Source organism: Clytia hemisphaerica, unplaced genomic scaffold (genome assembly GCF_902728285.1).
Source record: "Clytia hemisphaerica strain Z4C2 unplaced genomic scaffold, Clytia hemisphaerica genome assembly, whole genome shotgun sequence".
Taxonomy (NCBI): Eukaryota; Metazoa; Cnidaria; class Hydrozoa; order Leptothecata; family Clytiidae; genus Clytia; species Clytia hemisphaerica.
This window is the reverse complement of record NW_027103682.1, coordinates 233713-254848: the sequence shown is the minus strand read 5'-3', so window position 1 is coordinate 254848 and position 21136 is coordinate 233713. Positions and strand designations below refer to the sequence as shown.

The window sequence follows — 21136 nt, the reverse complement described above, 5'->3', positions numbered from 1 at the left end:
CTTGACTCTCTTTTTGGTGACTTTGATTGTGGATTGAGAAGGTCGCTCAATATCACGAACTCGTTCACAGCTCATTTCACGATTTTGAATTAACTAACGATTTTTGTTCAAAAATGACAACCAAAAGCTGCATGTTTTCTAATCATCGGGAGATTTGTGTCCATCAATTAACTTTGATTAGTATAAACTTGATTGACCATCTCAACAGTTTTTTGGCTTACTTTGATATAAGTATGCATTTTGGTAGCGTGTTCTCTAACATCTATAGTGATTTTTTTACCGGGAAAACAATAGTTTTCAACAGAAAATATTGTGTTTTGATTATTCAGTCATCGCCATTGAATTTTCTACTCTATTTCTTATAGAAAAGAAGTGATACAAATTCATCATTCCTGTGGGGTTTCTTCTTCGGTCTATTGGTGGTTCTCATGTTTATTGTTGGCATATCAGGTAATGTTATTAAAAGGGATGAATTTATGATTTATTTTGTCATCGCAAGCGACTTCAAATAAAAATAAAATGTAACATTCCAGTAAAACAAACGTAAAACATTCTTGAACGTTCCCGATCATTATTAGTTCAGGTTAGGAGTTTCTTACAACATTTTACAACGTTCCTTAATGTTCCTACCGAGCTGTACTGAGCTTAATATTAACCTTTGAACACAATGGATCGTTCGCCAGCGCGCTGAAACGTTCCTAACATTCTGGAAGTTTCATTTCATTTGTATTTCGAATCACTTGTGATGACAATATTTGTACCCTGAACATTCACTAAATTTTTCACAGTTGTACCCATTGTTATGCTCAAGCTTTTCATTGGTATACGTGGAATGAAATAGACTGATTCAGCTCCTTCGATTGATCGTTATTGTTTATTGTGCTGTCATAAAAGATATTATAAAGATCAAGTCATCAAATTCCTACCTTTTCTCTTAGGCTATTACAAAGGTTATACACAGACTGCGTATTATCATCAAAACATAATGACGTCCACCATAACAACAACTACACCGACGACAACAGTAGCTACATTACCATGGCAACAACAGAAACATTTGATGACTAACTCAACGATACGAAAAGACGATGATGATAGCGATAATGACAATGACGATGACGATGGTAGGTCTAGGTCCAGTCCCCATCTATAAGATTCCTAATTTCTTTATGTGAAAAATTAAACCAACAATGAAAGTTCTTTTGAATCGGTTAATACATATGAAAAATAGAAATGAAAAAGTAATTTTATTTCAGTGTAGCAATCTTATCATCGTATATCTTAATTCTTATCCTACAACTCCATCAGACAATCTGAAGAACCTGCTAAAACCCTTTTGTTTTAACCCTGATAATAGGAAAACTATACACGGTATATATAACAAACACAGCTTGAAAACAAAGTGAGGGACTTTAATTTTTCAATTCCAATATCTCTCTCATCTTCAGTAGTTAAGACTCTTTTGCTTCTTCTAGGCTGAATTTTCTCTTTTACCACATACACTTTAGTCCTATAGTCTTTCTTAATCCTAATTTTTTCAAAACCATGTAGTCAAAAAGCTGTTTTTATTAAATTAAATAGTGTTTAAAATCGTTTATGGTGTTTAGAAGATGTAAAAAGAGAAAATAATTTCTTCGTCATCCAACCATGGTGGGCGACAATTTTTTACCAGAGTTTTGGTCCCTTACTTCAAACAGCTTGCCGGGGCCCATTCTCTGTTTCTTAGACGATATTTTCTCTATTAAGATGATTCAGATGGTGAGGATGACGACGATGATGACGAAAATGATAAAATACCATCCAATAAAAACAAGAACCCTTCGAAAAACAAACAATCAATGACCGGTAGCAACCCTCACCAAGACAAACAAACCTTTCACCTTCGTTGGCAACCAGCAGTGCGCATGTACCGTGGTATGTTTTTAATCATCCTGATGATTGGTTTGCTTGGTGTCAATGTTCATGGATGGGGAAACGCCGGTGTTAATCATGTCCTCATTTTCGAGTTGGATCCAAGACATCATTTGAATTATGTCGAACTACTTATGGTAAGACCTTTTTAAACATAATGAATGTCAATACATCTCTTTTCCATAAATCTTGGTAAAATTCATTGGTCCATTGAGTGATTAAGAAGTAAGAAACATAATTTACTATTTTGAGTTATACTAGTAGTCTACTGGGGTTCCTTTTATCAAGCTGAATCCTTCTCCACTGGAAAATGAGGAAGATAAACTTAAATTTTGGTTTATTGGATCAAAAGTCATGATATAATTGATCAATAACGTCAAATATCGACATATCGAATCTTTGTCTTAAAATGACAATACCAATTACACTGGCCTACACGTTTTTTTTTTATAAGAACGTCAAAAATTTTCGAAGCCTTCGGATGTTCTTAGTTTTTTGGATTTGAAGCCTAAAAATGTTCTTAAAATGTTCTTATTTTCAGCATTTTTTGAGCATTTTGATGTAATTTCTTAAGAAAATGCATGTTTTTAAGTCTCCAAAGCCTTAGAATGTTCTTAGAATGTTCTTAAATTTTTGGGCCTCGAAGCGTTATGTTCTTATATAGTTTGTTCTTATAAAAAAAAAAACGTGTAACTCAATATAACGCGGAATCTCAAAACCCGTCCTTGATTAGTCTAGCAAGCTAGACGACTAATTTATACATATTAGAAAGTAATGAATGGAACAATTTTAGTCGTCTAGAAACCTTTGTGCACTAACTCCAAACAAAAGAAAAGTGTCAATATTGTATGACGTGCCGTATGTTGCAAAAACAATTTTTCCGTTTGCTGGTAAAAACATGGATTTTATTACAAAAAAAAACACTGTTTAGCATTGTAAGAGTTCATTTTTTAGCATTCAAAAAGTTGACATTTTAGCATTGTAACTTTTTGCATGTAAACTTAATTTTAGTATTCAAAAAGTTCATTTTATTCAAAAAGTGACCTTTTAGCATTGTAAAAGTTCATTTTTTAGTATTGTAAAGTTTTTTTTTAGCATTCAAAATTTCTTTCCTTTTTAGCATTGAAAAAAAAAAAATTGCTTTTGATTCGAAAAATTGACATTTTAGCATTGTAAAAGTGAACTTTTTAGCACTGTAAAAGTGAACTTTTTAGCATTGTAAAAAGTTCATTTTTTAGTATTGTAGAAAGTTCACATTTTAGCATTCAAAAAGTTCACTTTTTAGCATTGAAAAATTTCTCTTTTTAGCATTGAAAAATCTCGCTTTTTAGCATTCGAAAAGTTGACATTTTAGCATTGTAAAAGTGAACTTTTTAGCATTGTAAAAGTGAACTTTTTAGCATTGTAAAAAGTTCAATTTTTAGCATTGTAAAAAGTTCATTTTTTAGTATTCAAAAAGTTGATTTTTTAGCATTCAAAAAGTTTACTTTTTAGCATTGTAGAAAGTTCACTTTTTAGCATTGAAAAACCTCGCTTTTTAGCATTCAGAAATCTCGATTTTTAGCATTCCAAATAAGTCACTTCACAAAAATGTCAGGCGGAATCGGAAAAAGGTACCCGATACGGTGGGCGAACTCACTAAACTTAATTTGCACTTTACACGCTCGTATAACCACGGACGATTTTGGTGGGTTTTCTTTGGATTACGTCATACATATTTGTGTCTTTAGCTTCACAATTTTGATTTTTTCTTTATTTTCTTATAAGCATTTACTTTTTAAGAATCGAATCAATAACTCTTGATAGACGGTAATATGACTTTCGGTAATTAGTTCTTGCAAAGTAACAAGGGATGGCGCACAATGTGAGCATATTTATTTTTCTTATAGGCATATACTTTATAAGAATTAAATTAATAACTCTTGATAGATGGTGATATACTCTTTGGAAATTAGCTTTTACAAAGTGAACAAGGCAAGGGATGGGCACAATGTGAGCTAATCTCCAAGCAGATCCTCCGCTCCACTCACGGGACGCTGCGCTGTTTATTTTTTCTAATAAGCTTATATTTTATAACAATCAAATTAATAGCTCTTGTTAGACGGTGATATACCCTTCGGTTATTAGTTCTTAAAAATTAAACAACCATTGTTCTTAAATTAGTTAAATTTTTAGCAATTTTGAGCCTCGTTCTTCTTATGAAATTCTTTCATCAAGGCTCGATGTAAAGTAGATTTCAGATTAGCTTCCATCTCTTACTTTTTGTTTTTCCCATGTAATTTAAACTTTAGGAGAAATTTTCGACTTCAAGTCGTCTTGTTTAGCATTACGAAAATGTTACTTTTTAGCATTGAAGAAAATGTACTTTTTTAACATTGAAGAAAATGTACTTTTCAACATTGGAAAAATATACTTTTAGCATTCATGGCAACCATAATATGGACCCATGATAATGAAACCATTAACCTATCCAAACATCAACACATCAACTTATTCATACATCAATGCGTTAAACTGATATCATTGAGGCCCCCAGTCGACCCTTAATTCACGTTCGATCGCTAATTTGGCTTTTAATTCTTTGGTTAAACTTTTGAGACCTTATATTGGGATTTGGGAAAGTGCGCAAAAATACCTGGGAAAGACTTTTTTCATAAAATCAGGCCAAAAATTAGCCCGGAAAGCTAGAGCGATGAAAACCCGCTTGCTGAATCCTATCTTTTTTATAAATTTGTTATTTGTTAATCATATATTGACCTGTGACGACAAGTAGCGATTCTATTTAGTGCGAATTCAACGCAAAGAAAAGTAACCATAGCGACGGTCTAAGATCCTAGACCAAGTCAAAGTTGATATTTTAATTCGCGTCGTTGAAAACACAACTCAAAAATGTCCACGACGCTTTTACAAAAGAGTCAGTTATAGAGAGCTATGTATAACAGAAAAATTTCTATAGCAAGATAGTTCTTGTGTGTATTTCACTAACTTTGTACGGTGGTTTGTTAGAGCCATGTACAAAACAGATATAATTAGCTAACTAACTGGGTTATCACTACCGTGAAAAGCACAGCTCAAAATCATATATTTACGCTGTGCCGACGAATCGAGATTCTATTCATCGCGCAATCAGCGAAGACAAAAGTAACCATGACGACCATCCAAGATCTTGGATGAGCGTCATAGTCGATATTTTTATTCCCGTCGTTGAAAACACAACTTACAAAAAGTCATCAATGCTTTGTAAAAAGAGTCAGTGATAGAGAATCATAACATAAAGTCTGTCTATTAATTCGATTCAATTAAAGTGACATTTCCATAATTAAAAGCTAAGTAATTACTGTTATACATTTGGGGATCATGTAAAAGATTTCTTTCGAAATAAACTCATTTCAACTATACTTGGAGGTTTCTGGGGAATTCGTAAATAGTAAACTACATACTGATACAGTCTGCTAGACATTAATATGGTTATATTTGCTCTTCATCTTTGATTTTTTCTACAGTGATTAGATTGACACATGCGCGATAAAATTTATATTATTTGTCTTCAGAGGTTACTATTTTCTTTGAAAACTTAACCTCTGATACTCAGGGTAGGTTATCACAGAAAATGTATTTGACGTACCCACATCCAGCGGGTACCACATTTTCTAAAAACCTTGGTCAAATACGGCGAGTATAACTCAGTCCAGGGTTTTAAATACAGGGGAGTGACTGAAACAGTATCACAATGACTTCAAAAAGAAAAGTGACGTCAATCTTCCCACGCGATTTTAGGTGGGACGAAAAGTAAAAAGTTACCGTCGGAACGGTGTAGAGAAAAGGCCATGTACGTCTGATACAGGCTACTTTCTATCTTGCCTTTGTTCGATGTGAGAGAGGATCGACGGAAAGTCGGCAGCTCAAATATTTGTTTGAATTAGATTGAAAGAAGTCATGGCATTGATGTCAAAAGAAGGCATCGCATGTATTGCATTCATTCAAGAATTTATTATAGACACTGGATAACCAACGAGCTATATTTTCATTGATTTCTCATGTTCTAGCCTTGTCCGCAGTAATGACATTACTGTCTGTTCACTCTCCTTCCTTCATTAAACGATTTTTCGTAAAATTTTAATCATTTTTTTCATCTTAACACAGTCATTTCAATTCCCAAATGAAAATTAAGTTTTCCTTAGAGAGGCAAACGCATCAAATTAATTGCTAATTACGTGTCGTTATGACGTTTCAAGTTGCAAGAAAGATACGAAAAACATGCTATGTATGAAAAATTGAATGTTGACACCAGAAATTTTCAAAAATTTAACCTCAATAAAACCACCGATCCACCACGAGCCTCCAAAATATTTTCATACCACGGTGAAGCCAAGACACTCAAGTCTCATATATGTCGATCTTAGCTCTTCTCAGAAAGATGTTAGAGAGATATTGCCAACTTAAAATTCTGTGTCATTTTAGGCCTTTTGTTTGATTTTTCTTGTCTGATGATATTTTTGTCACAACAGATTTAATACATGTATCCGTTAAGTATTTTAACCTTTATTTCCAAATTTTTGGCGAGTAAAAGTACAAAAAGATAAAGATAGAGGACTTTTTAGAAAATAGATTATTAATCATTTTTCAGAATCAGAGCCGCCATGACAGTTGTCCTTTGCGGACCAAGCTAGATCCTCGATTGTTTTCTTAAACAAAAGAAAGACAATGCTTCGCTCTCCACCATTTTATACGTTGGTTTTCCAGTGTCTATAATAAATTCATGATTCATTTAACCCTTTAGCTACCACGGCTTCCCAGAAATACACCACGCAAAATTTAGGTGATAAAGATTTTGGTTTGGTCATCTCAGGGCCCGTAAATTAAAAATAGGTCATTATTTTTCTAAGTTAAATTATGAATAACCACGCAGTATTTTATAGTTATACATACGAGTTTTAATTGGTAAGTATAGTTCCCATTGGAGTCAAAGGCCAAAATTCCTTTTGGTAATTATTCTATTTGGTATTTTCGCGATATTTCGGAAATGGTAAGTATATTTACGACATATTGTCAAAATTTTCAAAAACTAAAAAGTGACATTTAAAAAAAATAATATGCCAATACGTAGGGGACCTGGGATTTGGTGGCACTTCCCTGGAACTGAAACTCACGCTGACGTCAGCTTGGGTTTCGGTCGGTTGAAAAACATTCGAAGAAGATAGCGAAAGTTCTTTTGGCTTATGAAAACAATTTTCGAATGCTTTTGTAGCCAAATACAGAATCATTTTCTAAATACTTTTGGTCCCAGGCTGTCGTCACAGACGAGTTATCACTAATTCATTAGCTACAGGGCGATTAAAAATAAACCGCACCCCTAGAATTTTTGACGTAACTTTTTTTCTGTCTACCTTATCGCTATGAAATCTTCAACACTCATACCCTAGTAGATTTGGAGTCTGCATGTGAGATTTGAGGTTCAGATATATCTTAAAATATAACAGTTTGGAGAAAAAGTACAGTTTTCATAAACGAACAATCAAACCCTTTCTTTTCTGACGTCAAAAATGAAAATACTATTATTGCGATCAGAGCATAAGAGTGCGTTTATACAGTCCCCAGGGATGCCCTAAAAGAATCCACAATGACAGAGAGGTATTGTAAGCCTATATATTTAAATAAGTCCAGGAAGAATCAAAATTCTGGGTCAAAAAGACCAAATTTTGTACTCTAGCAGAGGTGGGTAGAAACACCTTAACGGCGATTTTTACTGACAATGTACCGATCTGGAAGGAGGCGATGTTCGAAGCCAATTTTTGGCTTCACATGACTTTTGTTAGCAAACCTAGACCCCAGATGAAAGTAAAAGAGGAATGGAATGAATTCCTTTATTTGATCTTGGATAATGCAATTGATTGGTTTAGAGAAAAGATTTACGTGACGTCGTGGAAAAATGAATGTCGATGCATTGCAGATGTTACAAGACGCTACATGTGAGAAAAACCGTTAAAAAAGACCAAATCTACTTTAGCTTTTTGATTTGATGTTATGGCTCACTTTGATTCATTTTCCTTTCACTTGTTGGTTTAAAAAAAACATGTTTAACGGTATTTGACATTCTCAATTGAAAAACTTGTACTTCTTCATTTTTGACGTCAAAATAAAATTCCTTGTTCACTTGTGAAACTGTTATCTGATATTCCGATGGCGGATTGGCGGCCGCCCACGCTAAAGCTCTAAAAGGAGCGGGCCAATTTCCCATCGGAGAGGAATGATAGTCGGCCTTTGATGTGCCGTATCCTCAGTCGGGTTGGGTTCAACAGCCTTTGCCCGTAAACCTAAAATATTTCGGTTGGACTCGTCAATCCTTAAAAACAAGGGCTGGGTTACCAGACCTCCCGCTTCAAAATTCAAAAAACCTTCCAGATGTTGAAAAATTTCCCGACCTTCAGAGCTTTAGCGTGTCGGATGAAAATTTCACCATCTGGGTGCCAGATAAGTGAGACTGGTACTTTTTCTTCAAACTTCTTATTCTTATTCATAAATATATAAGCTATAACATTCACATTTCACACATAAACTTTAAATTTACTAAGGAAAAGGGTGTGAAACTTCAAAGCGATAGGATAAAAAAAAAGAAAAAAGTTACGTCAAAAATTCTAGGGGTGCAGTTTTGTTTAATCACCCTGTACATCAAAGAGATAAAACTATATTTAAATAGATGAATAAAACGTAACTATATATTAAAAAAATTTAAGTTAAAAAAGATGACCTTGCAGTGCTAATTTTCACCACAGATAAATTTCCTCCACAAAGCTTCAAAATGAAAAAAGGATTCCTTATTGCATAGGCAGCCGTCGGAGAGATTTCTTAGAAATATGTCTTCTCTTTTATACAAATGATGTGTTCTGATTTCTAGGAAACCTTTATCACAATCTTTGTCTTCCTAAACTTATCTATTTAAACTGTATGTGCTCTAAAATCTTGCTAAAAAAAAGTTTGCTAAGTAAGATAAAGTTGTAAGATATTTCTTTTTCTCCACGAAAGATGTGTTCTGAAAATTTAAGTCTGCTAAAAATGACGTTCCCTACGTGCCCACGTGCCCTCCTTTTTTTGACGTGCCCTACGTGCTTACGTGCTCGCGTGCTTACGTGCCTTCCAAAATTTGACGTGCCCGACGTGCACGTGCACAGACACGTGCAAGGAGGGCACGTTAAATACGAAGGCACATCAAAATTTGAGGGCACGTCGTAATTTGAGGGCACGTCTAAATTCAAGGCACGTCTAAATTCGAGGGCATGTCGAAATTCGAGGGCACGTCGAAATTCGAGGGTGCGTCGAAATTCGAGGGCACGTTAAAATTTGAGGGCACGTTAAAATTTGAGGGCACGTCAAAATTTGAGGGCACGTCAAAATTTTGGGCACGTCAAATTTCGGAGTGCATGTAGGCACGTTACGTTAGCACGTTGGGCTCGTAAAGCACGTTGCGTTGCGTTACGTTAGCACTTAAGGCACGCAAGGACGAAGGCACGTCAAAAAATGTGGGGACGTGGGCACGTATGGTACGTCATTTAGCAGACTATCTGAAAATTTCTAGGGTCACTAAGCTAAGTGACAAGATTACATCATTACTCCTTACCCTGAGTATCAGAGGCCAAGTTTTCAAAGAGAAAATATTAATATATTCGAGCTGTGATACTCACGGTATACTTTAAGGGCAGAAACTTTCGCGGGCAGAAACTTTCGCGTTTTTCGCGTTTTTGGCATATTTTTGCAAAAGTTTCTGCCAGGAAATTAACCAAGAAATTCGCGAAAGTTAATTTCGAAAAAAAATGAAATTTTCCTAAAAATCGAGAAAGTTTTTTCCAAGTGTTAAAAGCCGAGGAGAGTCGACATTATCGATGTTATTGCAGTGACTAGGATTCAGAATGGGAGGAAGAAGTGCAAATAGTTTATTTTTCATTTATTAGCATATCACTCATTCGATCTAAGAAAAAAAATGAGATTTGAAGTAACTTTCCCAGCCACTCGCGAAAGTCATTGCTGCTAAAATTGAACATTCACAAAAAACCGCGAAAGTTTCCTCTGCAAATTTTCTTCAAAAAGTAAAAATCGCGAAACTTAAATCCGCGAAATTTCGCGACTTTTCGGTCTCGCGAAAGTTTCTGCCCTTAAAGTATACCCCTGTCTCCTTAAAAGTCATTAAAATATGTCTTCTGAAGCTTTTTAGGGTTACCTAGACAACAAGAACACGTTAAATGACCTTGATTATACCCCTGTCTCGTCAGAACACATCATTATTTCTAGCTGATTAATTTTCGAAGATCTGATCAGAACAGATCAAAACTTCTAGCTGGAAATATGCTCTCAGAACACATCGGAAAAAAAGATCGCCTCGCCGGCTGCTTTAAAGTGCTTTACAGTACGGCTGGAAAGTAGAGTTTTCGGTCTCGCGAAAGTTTCTGCCCGCGAAAGTTTCTGCCCTTAAAGTTTGTTTTTTTTTTTTGTTTTTTTTTTTTTTTTTTTTTTTTTTTTTTGTTTTTTTTTTTTTTTTTTTTTTTTTTTTTTTTTTTTTTGTTTTTTTTTTTTTTTTTTTTTTTTTTTTTTTTTTTTTTTTTTTTTTATACCCCTGTCTCCTTAAAAGTCATTAAAAGATGTCTTCTGAAGCTTTTTAGGGTTACCTAGACAACAAGAACACGTTAAATGACCTTGATTATACCCCTGTCTCGTCAGAACACATCATTATTTCTAGCTGATTAATTTTCGAAGATCTGATCAGAACAGATCAAAACTTCTAGCTGGAAATATGCTCTCAGAACACATCGGAAAAAAAGATCGCCTCGCCGGCTGCTTTAAAGTGCTTTACAGTACGGTTGGAAAGTAGAGTTTTAACTCTGAGTTTTAACATGAGACTTAAAATTTTGAGCCTTAGGATCTCAGGATCTAAAAGCTCAAAAATGTTCCAATAAGGTTGCGAATATAGTGTGGTAGTCACTTAACCCCTCCCAATTCAAAAAATCCAATGAAACAAAGTGGAAGTACTGAAACTGCAATTCTCGCCCGATCTTTGAATTTTGAAAAACGTTAAATATACCCAATATATTTCAGGGTCGATTGTACATACAAAGTTTTGGCGATATTTCAAACTTTATCAAAGTAATATTGGCTTTATTTGTTCAGGTTTAATTTTTTGATTGAATTGATCTCAAAATTTATGAACGTCGATAAGAACATTCGAGAATGAAACATGGAATTTGCTGAAAAGAAGCACATCCAGACTCAACCCAAATTTTGGTGCTCTAATAAACTAGTCATAGCTTTCACTAAATGCCCCCACATAAAGATCATGTCATGCACTTATAAAGCTTTAATGCTTTAAAGACATAAAGATTAAACATTAAAGAATGATCAGGAATAATTGATTGATTTAATTATTGATTGATTGGTTGATTGATTGATTGATTGATTGATTTATTTATTGATTGATTGAGGCGTTTGCTTGAAAAAAAAAATATATTCCATTATAAAAAAATACATACTTGAAAAATTCATGCAGCTTGATAACTTATAAAATTTTAAGGAAAGCTGGAAAGCCGCTCAAAAAATATTTAAAAGTTTAATGGTTACCATATCTTACTGATTTTACATCTCCTGTTTGTTTGGTTTTTTCTCCTAGTTTTCTTTCTTATAACGATATATGGTCATGATTACTATTCAACTAAATAGACCTTTTTCTCCTTTTCTAATAATGTCGCAGACATCTTAGATTGTAGGAAAAATATATGGACATACGCAGTGAATAAATCCACAGTAACCAATCAGAAATAGCTTGTTTTTTTCATTGGCTGCTATATTTCAACATTTGTCTGTTTGCTACTTTGCCTAATAAACATAGTCAAGAGGATACGGCGTAAAATTTTATCAAAAAGTTCTAACGGCCATCTTTAGTGGGTGAAATAAACTCACTTATCCTAGTTAAGGCCCGGGGTCCACTAGCGTACGCTGTGATTGCACTTCAAAAGCAAAATCGTCTATGTGTTTGGTCAAAAGAAAAGTAAAGGAATGCCATTGTGGTTTCATTCAGACGTACAGTCGAGAAAATTAAAATGCGCCTAAATTTCTTTTCAAGTGCATAGTCCTTTTCATGATGCAATCTTTTCTCCAAGCTGATCGCAGCGCAGACAATGAAGAGACGCGCCTTCAGGAAGCTAGACTTTTTGGTTTATAGCTAGCGATAACTTTCCCTTTATGGTTTTTCCTGTATGACGGTCTGGTACTAGTCTAACCAACCACTGTTAAATGCATTCGGGAAGGTCTCTCCTAACTTAGAAAGCCAGAATTTGGAGCTTATTATTCACCAAACCACTGGAGTGTAAGTTATTTAGGCTATCACAACTGCATGAAAAAGTTTAACGTGCGCATGTAAATATAACGAGTAAACAAACTTTTTTCAGGTTTGAAAAAGATTTACCACACTGAATGAATAAAAACACTCTAAGTGAGGTAATTATTTTTGAAGACCAAAAGAAAAATCAACCACGTTTGGATTCAACTTTACATCATATGCGTACATTCATCTTTTTTGTACTTTGCCGGTTGTTTTACTAAGTTTAAGAAGGACTTTCTCGAGTTACAACAATATGATGGTATTTAAAGCTCAAGAAGCCCTATAAACAATAAAGGTAGTTATCAATAAAAATGACGACAAAAAAAATTAGAGTTTGAACAAAAATATCAAATGTACAATTGAAAACTTAAGCAAATTCGTTAAAGATTCTGGAAAAATAATTGAAATCAATGCTGAAGTGAACTTTTGACTAAATTACAGTAGTTAGAATTCAGTTTCAAAGACAAGAAACTAGATTTGACATACAAAACACTTTTTCTAGTCAATGAATCAGCTCATCATCATCATAACCAGTCTGCCATTTTTTTTGTTTTGATTTGCACAAGTAATATTGTAATCCGTGTTATATCATACACTGTTTTGATTTGCATTTATAATACTCGCTTCAGCTTTTCAAAGCTAAATCAAAACTAAAATTGTAATATGTAATAATGATAATACCATATAACGTAATATGAAAACCGAGCTTTTACGGAAGAGACTAACTACGGGGATGCTTGGGCGACAAAACAAACAAATACAACAAAATTTCGAGATTCCAGTCCAATATCTATGCGTGAAACTATGAGTGCCTCCTCGTCGCTACGCTCCTGCGGGGGCAAAAAAAAGTGATACTTTTATGGACCTACCTGGTTATCAAACTAATCAATGAACATTGAAACAATGAAACACACAGGACATAACTGGTCAAAATATAAAAAAATAAAGAACAAGAACAACTCGAGAAATTAATTAAATCCGGCGATTCTCAGCTGTTCTGGCGATTTTTAGAAAGTTCCTGTACCAAAATCAGTTTTATTGAAAATTGAACCATGCTTAATCGTGGACATTCTTGTAAATGATGTTAGACATAAAACGAAAAAAATCCAACGAAAATCTGCAAAAACGGAAATTTCCGGCTCGGTCATTTTTTGAGCATTGCGAATACGCATCATCGAGATAGAAAATCATTCGAATTAGAGAGAGTGGTAGATGTAGAGGACAAATCGAATTAGAGAGAGTGATGAAAATAGAGAATCATTCGAAAATCAGAGAAAGTAATCGATAATGAGAATCAATCGAATTAGGTAGAGTGATCGGAATAGAGAATCATCCGAAAATCAGAGAAAGTAATCGATATAGTATCGTTCGAATTAGAGAGATTGATCAATACAGAGAATTATTCGAATTAGAGAAAGCAATCAATATAGAGAATCAATCGAATTAGAGAGAGTGGTAGATATAAAGGACAAATCGAATTAAAGAGAGTGATCAAAATAGAGAATCATCCAAAAATCAGAGAAAGTAATCGATATAGTATCGTTCTAATTAGAGAGATTGATCAATATAGAGAATTATTCGAATTAGAGAGAATTATCGAATTAGAGAAAGAAATCAATATAGAGAAACATTCGAATTAGAAAAAGCAATCAATATAGAGAAACATTCGAATTAGAGAGAGTTATCGAAATAGAGAATCATTCGAATTAGAGAAAGTGGAAGATATAGAGGAGCCGCCCCCCCGCTAATTAATTTTTCGAAAATTTTCCACCCAGGACATTCTTATTCCAAACCCCCCTCCCCCGCTTATCAATTTTTGGGAAAATGTTTTTGAAAGTTCCCTCTTTTGTCCTAATTCTGCTGTATTAACCTCCTTTTCAAAAATTTTCCACCCAGGACATTTTTATTCCAACGCCCCCCCCTCCGCTTATTAAGTTTTGAGATTTTTTCCAAACCCCCCCCCCCCCCGCTTATTCCAAACCCCCCGGCTATTAGGTACCCGAGAGTAATCGATATAGTATCGTTCGAATTAGAGAGATTGATCAATACAGAGAAATATTCGAATTAGAGAAAGCAATCGATATAGAGAATCATTCGAATTAGGGAGAGTGATCGAAATAGAGAATCATTCGAATTAGAGAGAGAGAGTGGTAGATATAGAGGACAAATCGAATTAGAGAGATTGATCGAAATAGAGAATCATCCGAAAATCAAAGAAAGTAATCGATCGATATAATATCGTTCGAATTAGAGAGATTGATCAATACAGAGAATTATTCGAATTAGAGAAAGCAATCAATATAGAGAATCAATCAAATTAGGGAGAGTGATCGAAATAGAGAATCATTCGAATTAAAGAGATTGATCAATACAGAGAATTATTTGAATTAGAGACTGTAGAGAGAACGATCGATATACAGAATCATTCGAATTAGAGAGAGTGATCAAAATAGAGAATCATTCGAATTAGAGAGAGAGGGATCGAAATAGAGAATCATTCAAATTAGGGAGAGAATGATCGATATCGATATAGAGGATAATTCGAATTAGAGAATAGAGATGCAGCTAAAAGTGACATTTTTAGATTGCTAAAAAGTGAAAATTTTCAATGCTAAAACGTGACTTTTTGAATGCTAAAAAGCGAGATTTTTCGATGCTAAAAAGTGACATTTTTAAATACTAAAAAGTGACATTTTTGAATACTAAAAAGTGATATTTATGAATGCTAAAAAGTGAACTTTTACAATGCTAAAAAGTGAATTTTTTTAATGCTAAAAAGTGAACTTTTTGAATGCTAAAAAGTAAACTTTTTGAATGCTAAAAAGTGAACTTTTTGAATGCTAAAAAGTAAACTTTTTGAATGCTAAAAATTTAACTTTTTGAATACTAAAAAATGAACTTTTTACAATGCTAAAAAGTTCACTTTTACAATGCTAAGATGTTAACTTTTTGAGTGCTAAAAAATGAACTCTTACAATGCTAAAAAGTGTATTTTTGTAATAAAATCCATGTTTTTACCAGCAAACGGAAAAATGATTTTTGCAACATACGGCACGTCATAATATTGCAATTATAATTTTTTCCTGCTCAAAATAATTCTTGAGAAAAAAAATATGTGTGGATTTGTGTATTGAAAGTTTTTCATTTGAGTTGATTTCGTTTTGAGAGTTTGTTGTTGCTTGATAAATTGTCTTCTCGCTACGCAAGTTTCTGCGTAGCTAGCCCCTGTATCTATAAGGCTGGAACACCGGATTCTTCCAGTCGTTTATACAAACTAAATCCCGTATTATTATTATTATTAGTATTGGTATTATTAGTATTACACGCATTAGAAACGACTCCAGTCTAGTCCTTGATGTATTTTCACGAAGTTCAAGCTATGTAATTGGGTTCGAGAAATTAAGTTCAAAGAGAGAAAATTGTTTTTAGCGCACCCCACTCTGTATCATTTATTTTTTATTAACTGGTTGTGACGTGTCGGTCCAAATACAGGTGAAATGGGTAACTCTAATTCGTAACTCTAATTGGTTCTCTAAGAGCAGTCTATATTTTCCCATAAAGAAGACTCACAAGCTCAGTCTGTACTCTGGCTGCGGTCAATTTTTCCCGTATTGACCTCCGAAACAGTTTGTTTAATATTATATAAATAATGGTACTCGTGGGCTACAGTATACTATATACTATATTCAATTATTAATATTTTGAAAACGAGGTGACAATTTAAAAGTAATGTAAATGCGTGTTACCTTTTTTATTACAAGTTCTCATGTTCCATATTCATCAATCATTTTTATTTTTCAGCTTTCATCTTTCTTGGGAGTTGTGTGGTGTATAAGCTGCATCGCGTTTCTGTTCAGCAATGATTTCAACATCCCTGTATTCTCCAACCCATTAGCCTGCGGTGTCTTTTATCTCATCTTTTTCCTGAATCCGACCAAGACATTTCATTATCGTGCTCGAAGATGGCTGCTCAGAATTTTAGTAAGTAAAATCCAAAAAATTGACTTTATATGCCCCGGTTTTTTTGGGTCTGGTGATATGCCCCCCCCCTACTAATTTTTCGCCAAAACGCCACAAGCACCACTTTTCTTGCTTTCAGATAAATGCTAATAACAATCTTCACCCGGCGAATTCATTTCATTTAAAAGTGTACACGCTTTTGTTTTTATAAGAATATCTTCTATAAGAACATCAGGGTGAAAATTGGCCAAATCGTAAGAATTCCCTAAGAAAACCCTCTAGGGTGGGTTTCACAGAATTTGATAAGAATACAGTCATTTTGTATTTGCTTCCTTTAATGGACTTGAATTAACTTTGAGTCAGAAATGTAATTTTAGCTCCAAATGTTCATTCAAAAGTCAAAAACTCTCAAATTGATCATTTCTCATGTTTGTAAAAAAAGTCAAGTCTAAAAAAGTAAGAATACGTTAAGAATATTTCACCCTCAATTTTGGCAATTTCCTAAGAATACTTCACCCTCATCCAAAGTACATTATTCCTATATAAAAAAAGCGTGTATTTTATTAAGTTAAGTATATCATTAACAATCACTAGTTCAATAATGTATTCTATTTGAAGCAAATTACATATTCATTTCCTGTGTCTGTCAAACATTCCAATGGGAAAATTGAAGGCCCAAATCCCTTAGGACTTTTCCGTCCCAGTTTTAAGCCGAATTTATTGAAATTTGTTGTCTTACTTTGGAATTTCTGTCCCGTGTTACCAAAAGTTGTTACAACACTGAAACAGTTACTTTGTTGTTTTTGTTTTCTTTACAGCTTCGTATATTGCGCGCTCCGTTTTGTGCTGTACGCTTCGCTGATTTCTGGCTGGCAGATCAACTGAACAGTTTGGTGGTGGCACTACGTGATTTCCAATATTTCTTTTGTTTCTATTGTTATGATTGGTATAATGAAGGTCAGTATTTAACCGAACGTGGATAGCCCAATAATCTAGGATTTGTTTTTAAAACAGTTTTCACAGTTTTTCCGTCTTACACGGATGTCCGTTTGAATGGAGTATAAAAAGAGTGCTTTCTGCCTTAGAATTTAGCTAAATTCAGCAAAATAATCAAACCCTTGGCTCTTATGTATCGTATTGAATCCATTTCCCGTCTAAGATAACCAACATTACTTTGACCACTGGTTTTTCACGGGGTTCGCTGCCAGACAATGACGTCGTTAACCATGAACTGGGCGGAACCTCTGTAGGAGCGGGGATTCGAAATTAGTTTGTGGTGTTGACGCCTTGGATCATTGGCTATTATCGTTAGTGATAGTTCATCTACAGACAGGAAGTCTCAACTTTTTGCACCAACATCGAAGTTAAAATGAACCACTTCATCTCTCAACTATTCTGTCATGAATGGCTTTAATGCATTTTATAGCTTCTACTATTTTCTCATACAAAATTTTAAAGAAGAAAAAAATAATTTCTGCCGTTTCGATGCCACACAAGCATAAATTTTGAGAAATTCTTTGTTTTTTTTTGCTTTGCCATCATATAGGCACGACTCTTTTCTATATCATAATCAAGAATGTTCTTTTAAACTCATTCTATAATAAGTTTTTGACCTAAAAACACATAAATTCATTCACTTTCATTCAATTACTGTTAATTTTCATTCTTCAGGTAACGAGATGTGCCGTGACCCGCGTAATATTGTCCGACCTTTTGTGGCTTTTCTCCCCGCCTGGTTCCGTTTTGCGCAATGCTTACGTCGTTATTACGACACACGTAAAGGATTTCCTCATCTCGTCAACGCCGGCAAATATTCGACGTCCATGACTATTACTTTGATATCCACCATCTATTCCGTTTACCCAGGTATGTTTTTATTTTACCTATTTCGGGGTTGGAACCATGAATTTCTTTATTCCTATGTGATTCTGAACTGAAATTTATGTTATAACTCTTGCTAAGAGCAAAATCTATTTTGTATAGTTTGATACGGGTCGATTTTATCAAGGGGCGCAAAAGCTTTGTTTTCAATTCAAAAACATAGGCAAAACGGCCCTTAAAATAGGCGTTGCTTCTATAGTCTTACTATAGGCATCAGAGAGTGCGTTAACCCAAGGGCGATAATGGACCCCCCTGCTACTATTCAATTGATGTGTAAAGCCAGGATTAATTAATTAGTTTTTCTTTTTTTTCAGAATCGGATGGTTTATTTACTGTTTGGGTGATTTCGTTGATCGTAGGGACGTGTTACACCTTATTCTGGGACCTCAAGATGGATTGGGGTCTGTTTTCACCAGAGGCTGGAGAAAATACCTTTCTAAGAGAACAAATCGTTTATGAATACAGGGTAACTGTTTTGCTATTATAGTTTCAAGTCGAACATCTTAAATAATGCAGTATTTGTGCTTATAAAGCTCGATCTAGAACTTATTTTAATCATTAATCATCAATCATCATTAATTATTATCCTCGTTTGAAATTTGTTTGTTTATTTCTGAAAACTACCTAAACATCAAGTAGGAATTATAATCAGCAATTAAGAGTGGTTTCATAATAAAGACCAAGAAGCTCGACATTTTTCATTTGAATTAGAAAGTCGTTTTTTTTTTAACCAGGCATAGTTTTATCTACATCTATAACACCCCTGTCTCACAGCCACACTGGAACTTTTTTCCTCAGTGGGGATAAAAATTCCTATATAAATTCTATTGATCCAAGATTAAAAAATCTGGTGGGGATGGTTTTGGAGTACAATTTTTAAACATTGAATTTCGAATGCGGATGAAATCAAAGTCACTTTCCTAGTGGGGCTGACATTCCAGGGTATTTTCCTACCAGGGACGAATTTTCAAGTGTGGCTATAGGGTCCCAGTGGGTCTGTGTCACAGGGGTGTTCTATAGCTATCTTAATCCTCCATACAGTTAATCGAACCAACTAAAGGAGAATTAGTCAAATTTTTTGTGAGGCGCAAACAACTTAGACTCCTGTGCTACTCTAACTAATAAAGTTATTGATTGGACTTTATTCATTTATTTGTTTCAGATCTACTATTACTTGGCGATACTTGCTGATTTGATTTTTCGTCTGATGTGGACTTTGACCTTATCCATTGGTAACTATGGCTGGGTTCATCATGAGTTTTTCACCTTTTTCATCGCGATCTGTGAAGTTGTAAGGTAAGATCACCATATGATTCAGCGTATACAGTGGAGTATTTTTTACAGAGGGGCTTTTTCTGTTCGGAGGTCAAACTATTGGTGATAGCTCCTGAAATAATAGAACTTTTGCTGTGAAATTTTCTGTAAATACCTAACTTTTATTTACCTTTAAAATAAAAAAATTTTTACACCTAATAGTAGAGAGCATTTTGTAAAATCGCTCGAATGTTTTGGTCAAAGCACTTGTTATACATTTTTGGAAAGCTAAGGGACAAGGGAATCGAAATTACGATGTTACAATTTTTTTTCGGACATTTTGGTGTGATTTTCAAAAAGCGCAAAAACTGGACAAAATAGCTGTTTCTGGCTGAAAAACACGGTTTTCAAGGGTTTATATCTCGAGTTAGGTACAGAAATCACCTATACTTGCAATATATCTCTAATCTTAATTTTTTGAGAGCTTTTAAAAAATATACAACAGGTCTCCGTTTTCTCGAGCTAAAATTTTCATTAATTTTTAACCCTATGATTTTTGCCTGAGACCGTCATATTTGTCCGAAAATCACACCAAAGTGTCCGAAAAAAAATTGGAAACATCGTAATTTCGATTCCCCTACCCCTTAGCTTTCCAAAAATGTATAACAAGTGCTTCTAACAAAACAATCGAGCGATTACAAAAAATCGAACAAAATTCCCCCTACTATAAAACTTTTCACACCTTGAGCATGATGACATTTCTGACAGTAAGGTGTCACAAAAATTGACACTTTTTCAATACAAATTTATTTTTAATGTCAAATATATCGTTATATTTATCGTTGTATTGAATATTTAGGATAAAATAAGCATTTTAAACTTGGGCAACTTTTTTCTAAAGCCTTTGTTAGAATACAATAGCTATTTATAAGAACAAAGGAAATTTTCGGTTTTTGCTCACTTTGGGCATGATGAGTGACGTCATCAAAAACATTTTCTGTCAAAAGTTAACTTACATGACAAGGATTTTGTGTGCCAAATTTCATTCAAAAAGACCCACTAGATCAAAAGTTAGGGGTGGTACAGGAAAAGCCCCCCCCCTAGTTCTGAACCGCCCCTAAAAGCCTAGGTTGAATAGGGTTAAGGAAATTTCGAGTTATGGAGTAAGGTTTACGAGTCATTGCTAACTGAAGGGACGAGAACACACTTGTTTGAGTTAATGAAACATTCGAGTTATAGAGGTTCGAGTTTCAAATCATGCTAAAGCTTACACAGTAGCGTAGACATGAGGGGCACAAAATATATATCCATAACAGAAAAAGATAATTACTGTGTCATAAAAATTTTCTCTCATGCACAAATTTTTGCGCCCCCCCCCCTTGTCTACGCTACTGTTTACACGAGAAAGGAATTTTTGTCATTTTCTTCAGGTAAAAACCAAACCATGTTTCCAGTAATCGTGTAACCGTAGTTCCCCTCGCGTCCGTCCGTCTACCTAGCTTATTGGGACAATCTAATGGCTAACATTAGGTGAGGCCCCTTAAAGGTAAGGGTTGATAGGAAAAGCAGCGGGAAAATGTTCTTATGGCAAGATACAGTAAAATCCGACCATTTTTCCTTATACTGGACTTCAGCAATGACAATGACGCAATTAGCCTTTAACCTGCGAAGATTTTTCCCTGTTTTTTAACAATAGGTGAAAATAAAATAAAACATTGCGATCAATTACTACAGAATTGACTCGAGTATGGTTCACTTATGGCTCTG

The 21136-nt window shown here is 34.4% G+C and overlaps 1 protein-coding gene across 1 annotated transcript in view; it reads left to right on the top strand.

Annotated features, from left to right (window-relative positions):
- The window catches only part of LOC136803797 (solute carrier family 53 member 1-like), a 28408-nt gene that overhangs the window by 6749 nt on the left and 523 nt on the right, over positions 1 to 21136 (top strand). The window contains 8 exon segments of the mRNA XM_067060522.1: positions 366 to 450; positions 939 to 1124; positions 1747 to 2048; positions 16076 to 16255; positions 17053 to 17191; positions 17906 to 18100; positions 18430 to 18581; positions 19278 to 19411. Coding sequence (XP_066916623.1) covers positions 366 to 450; positions 939 to 1124; positions 1747 to 2048; positions 16076 to 16255; positions 17053 to 17191; positions 17906 to 18100; positions 18430 to 18581; positions 19278 to 19411 — 1373 coding nt within the window.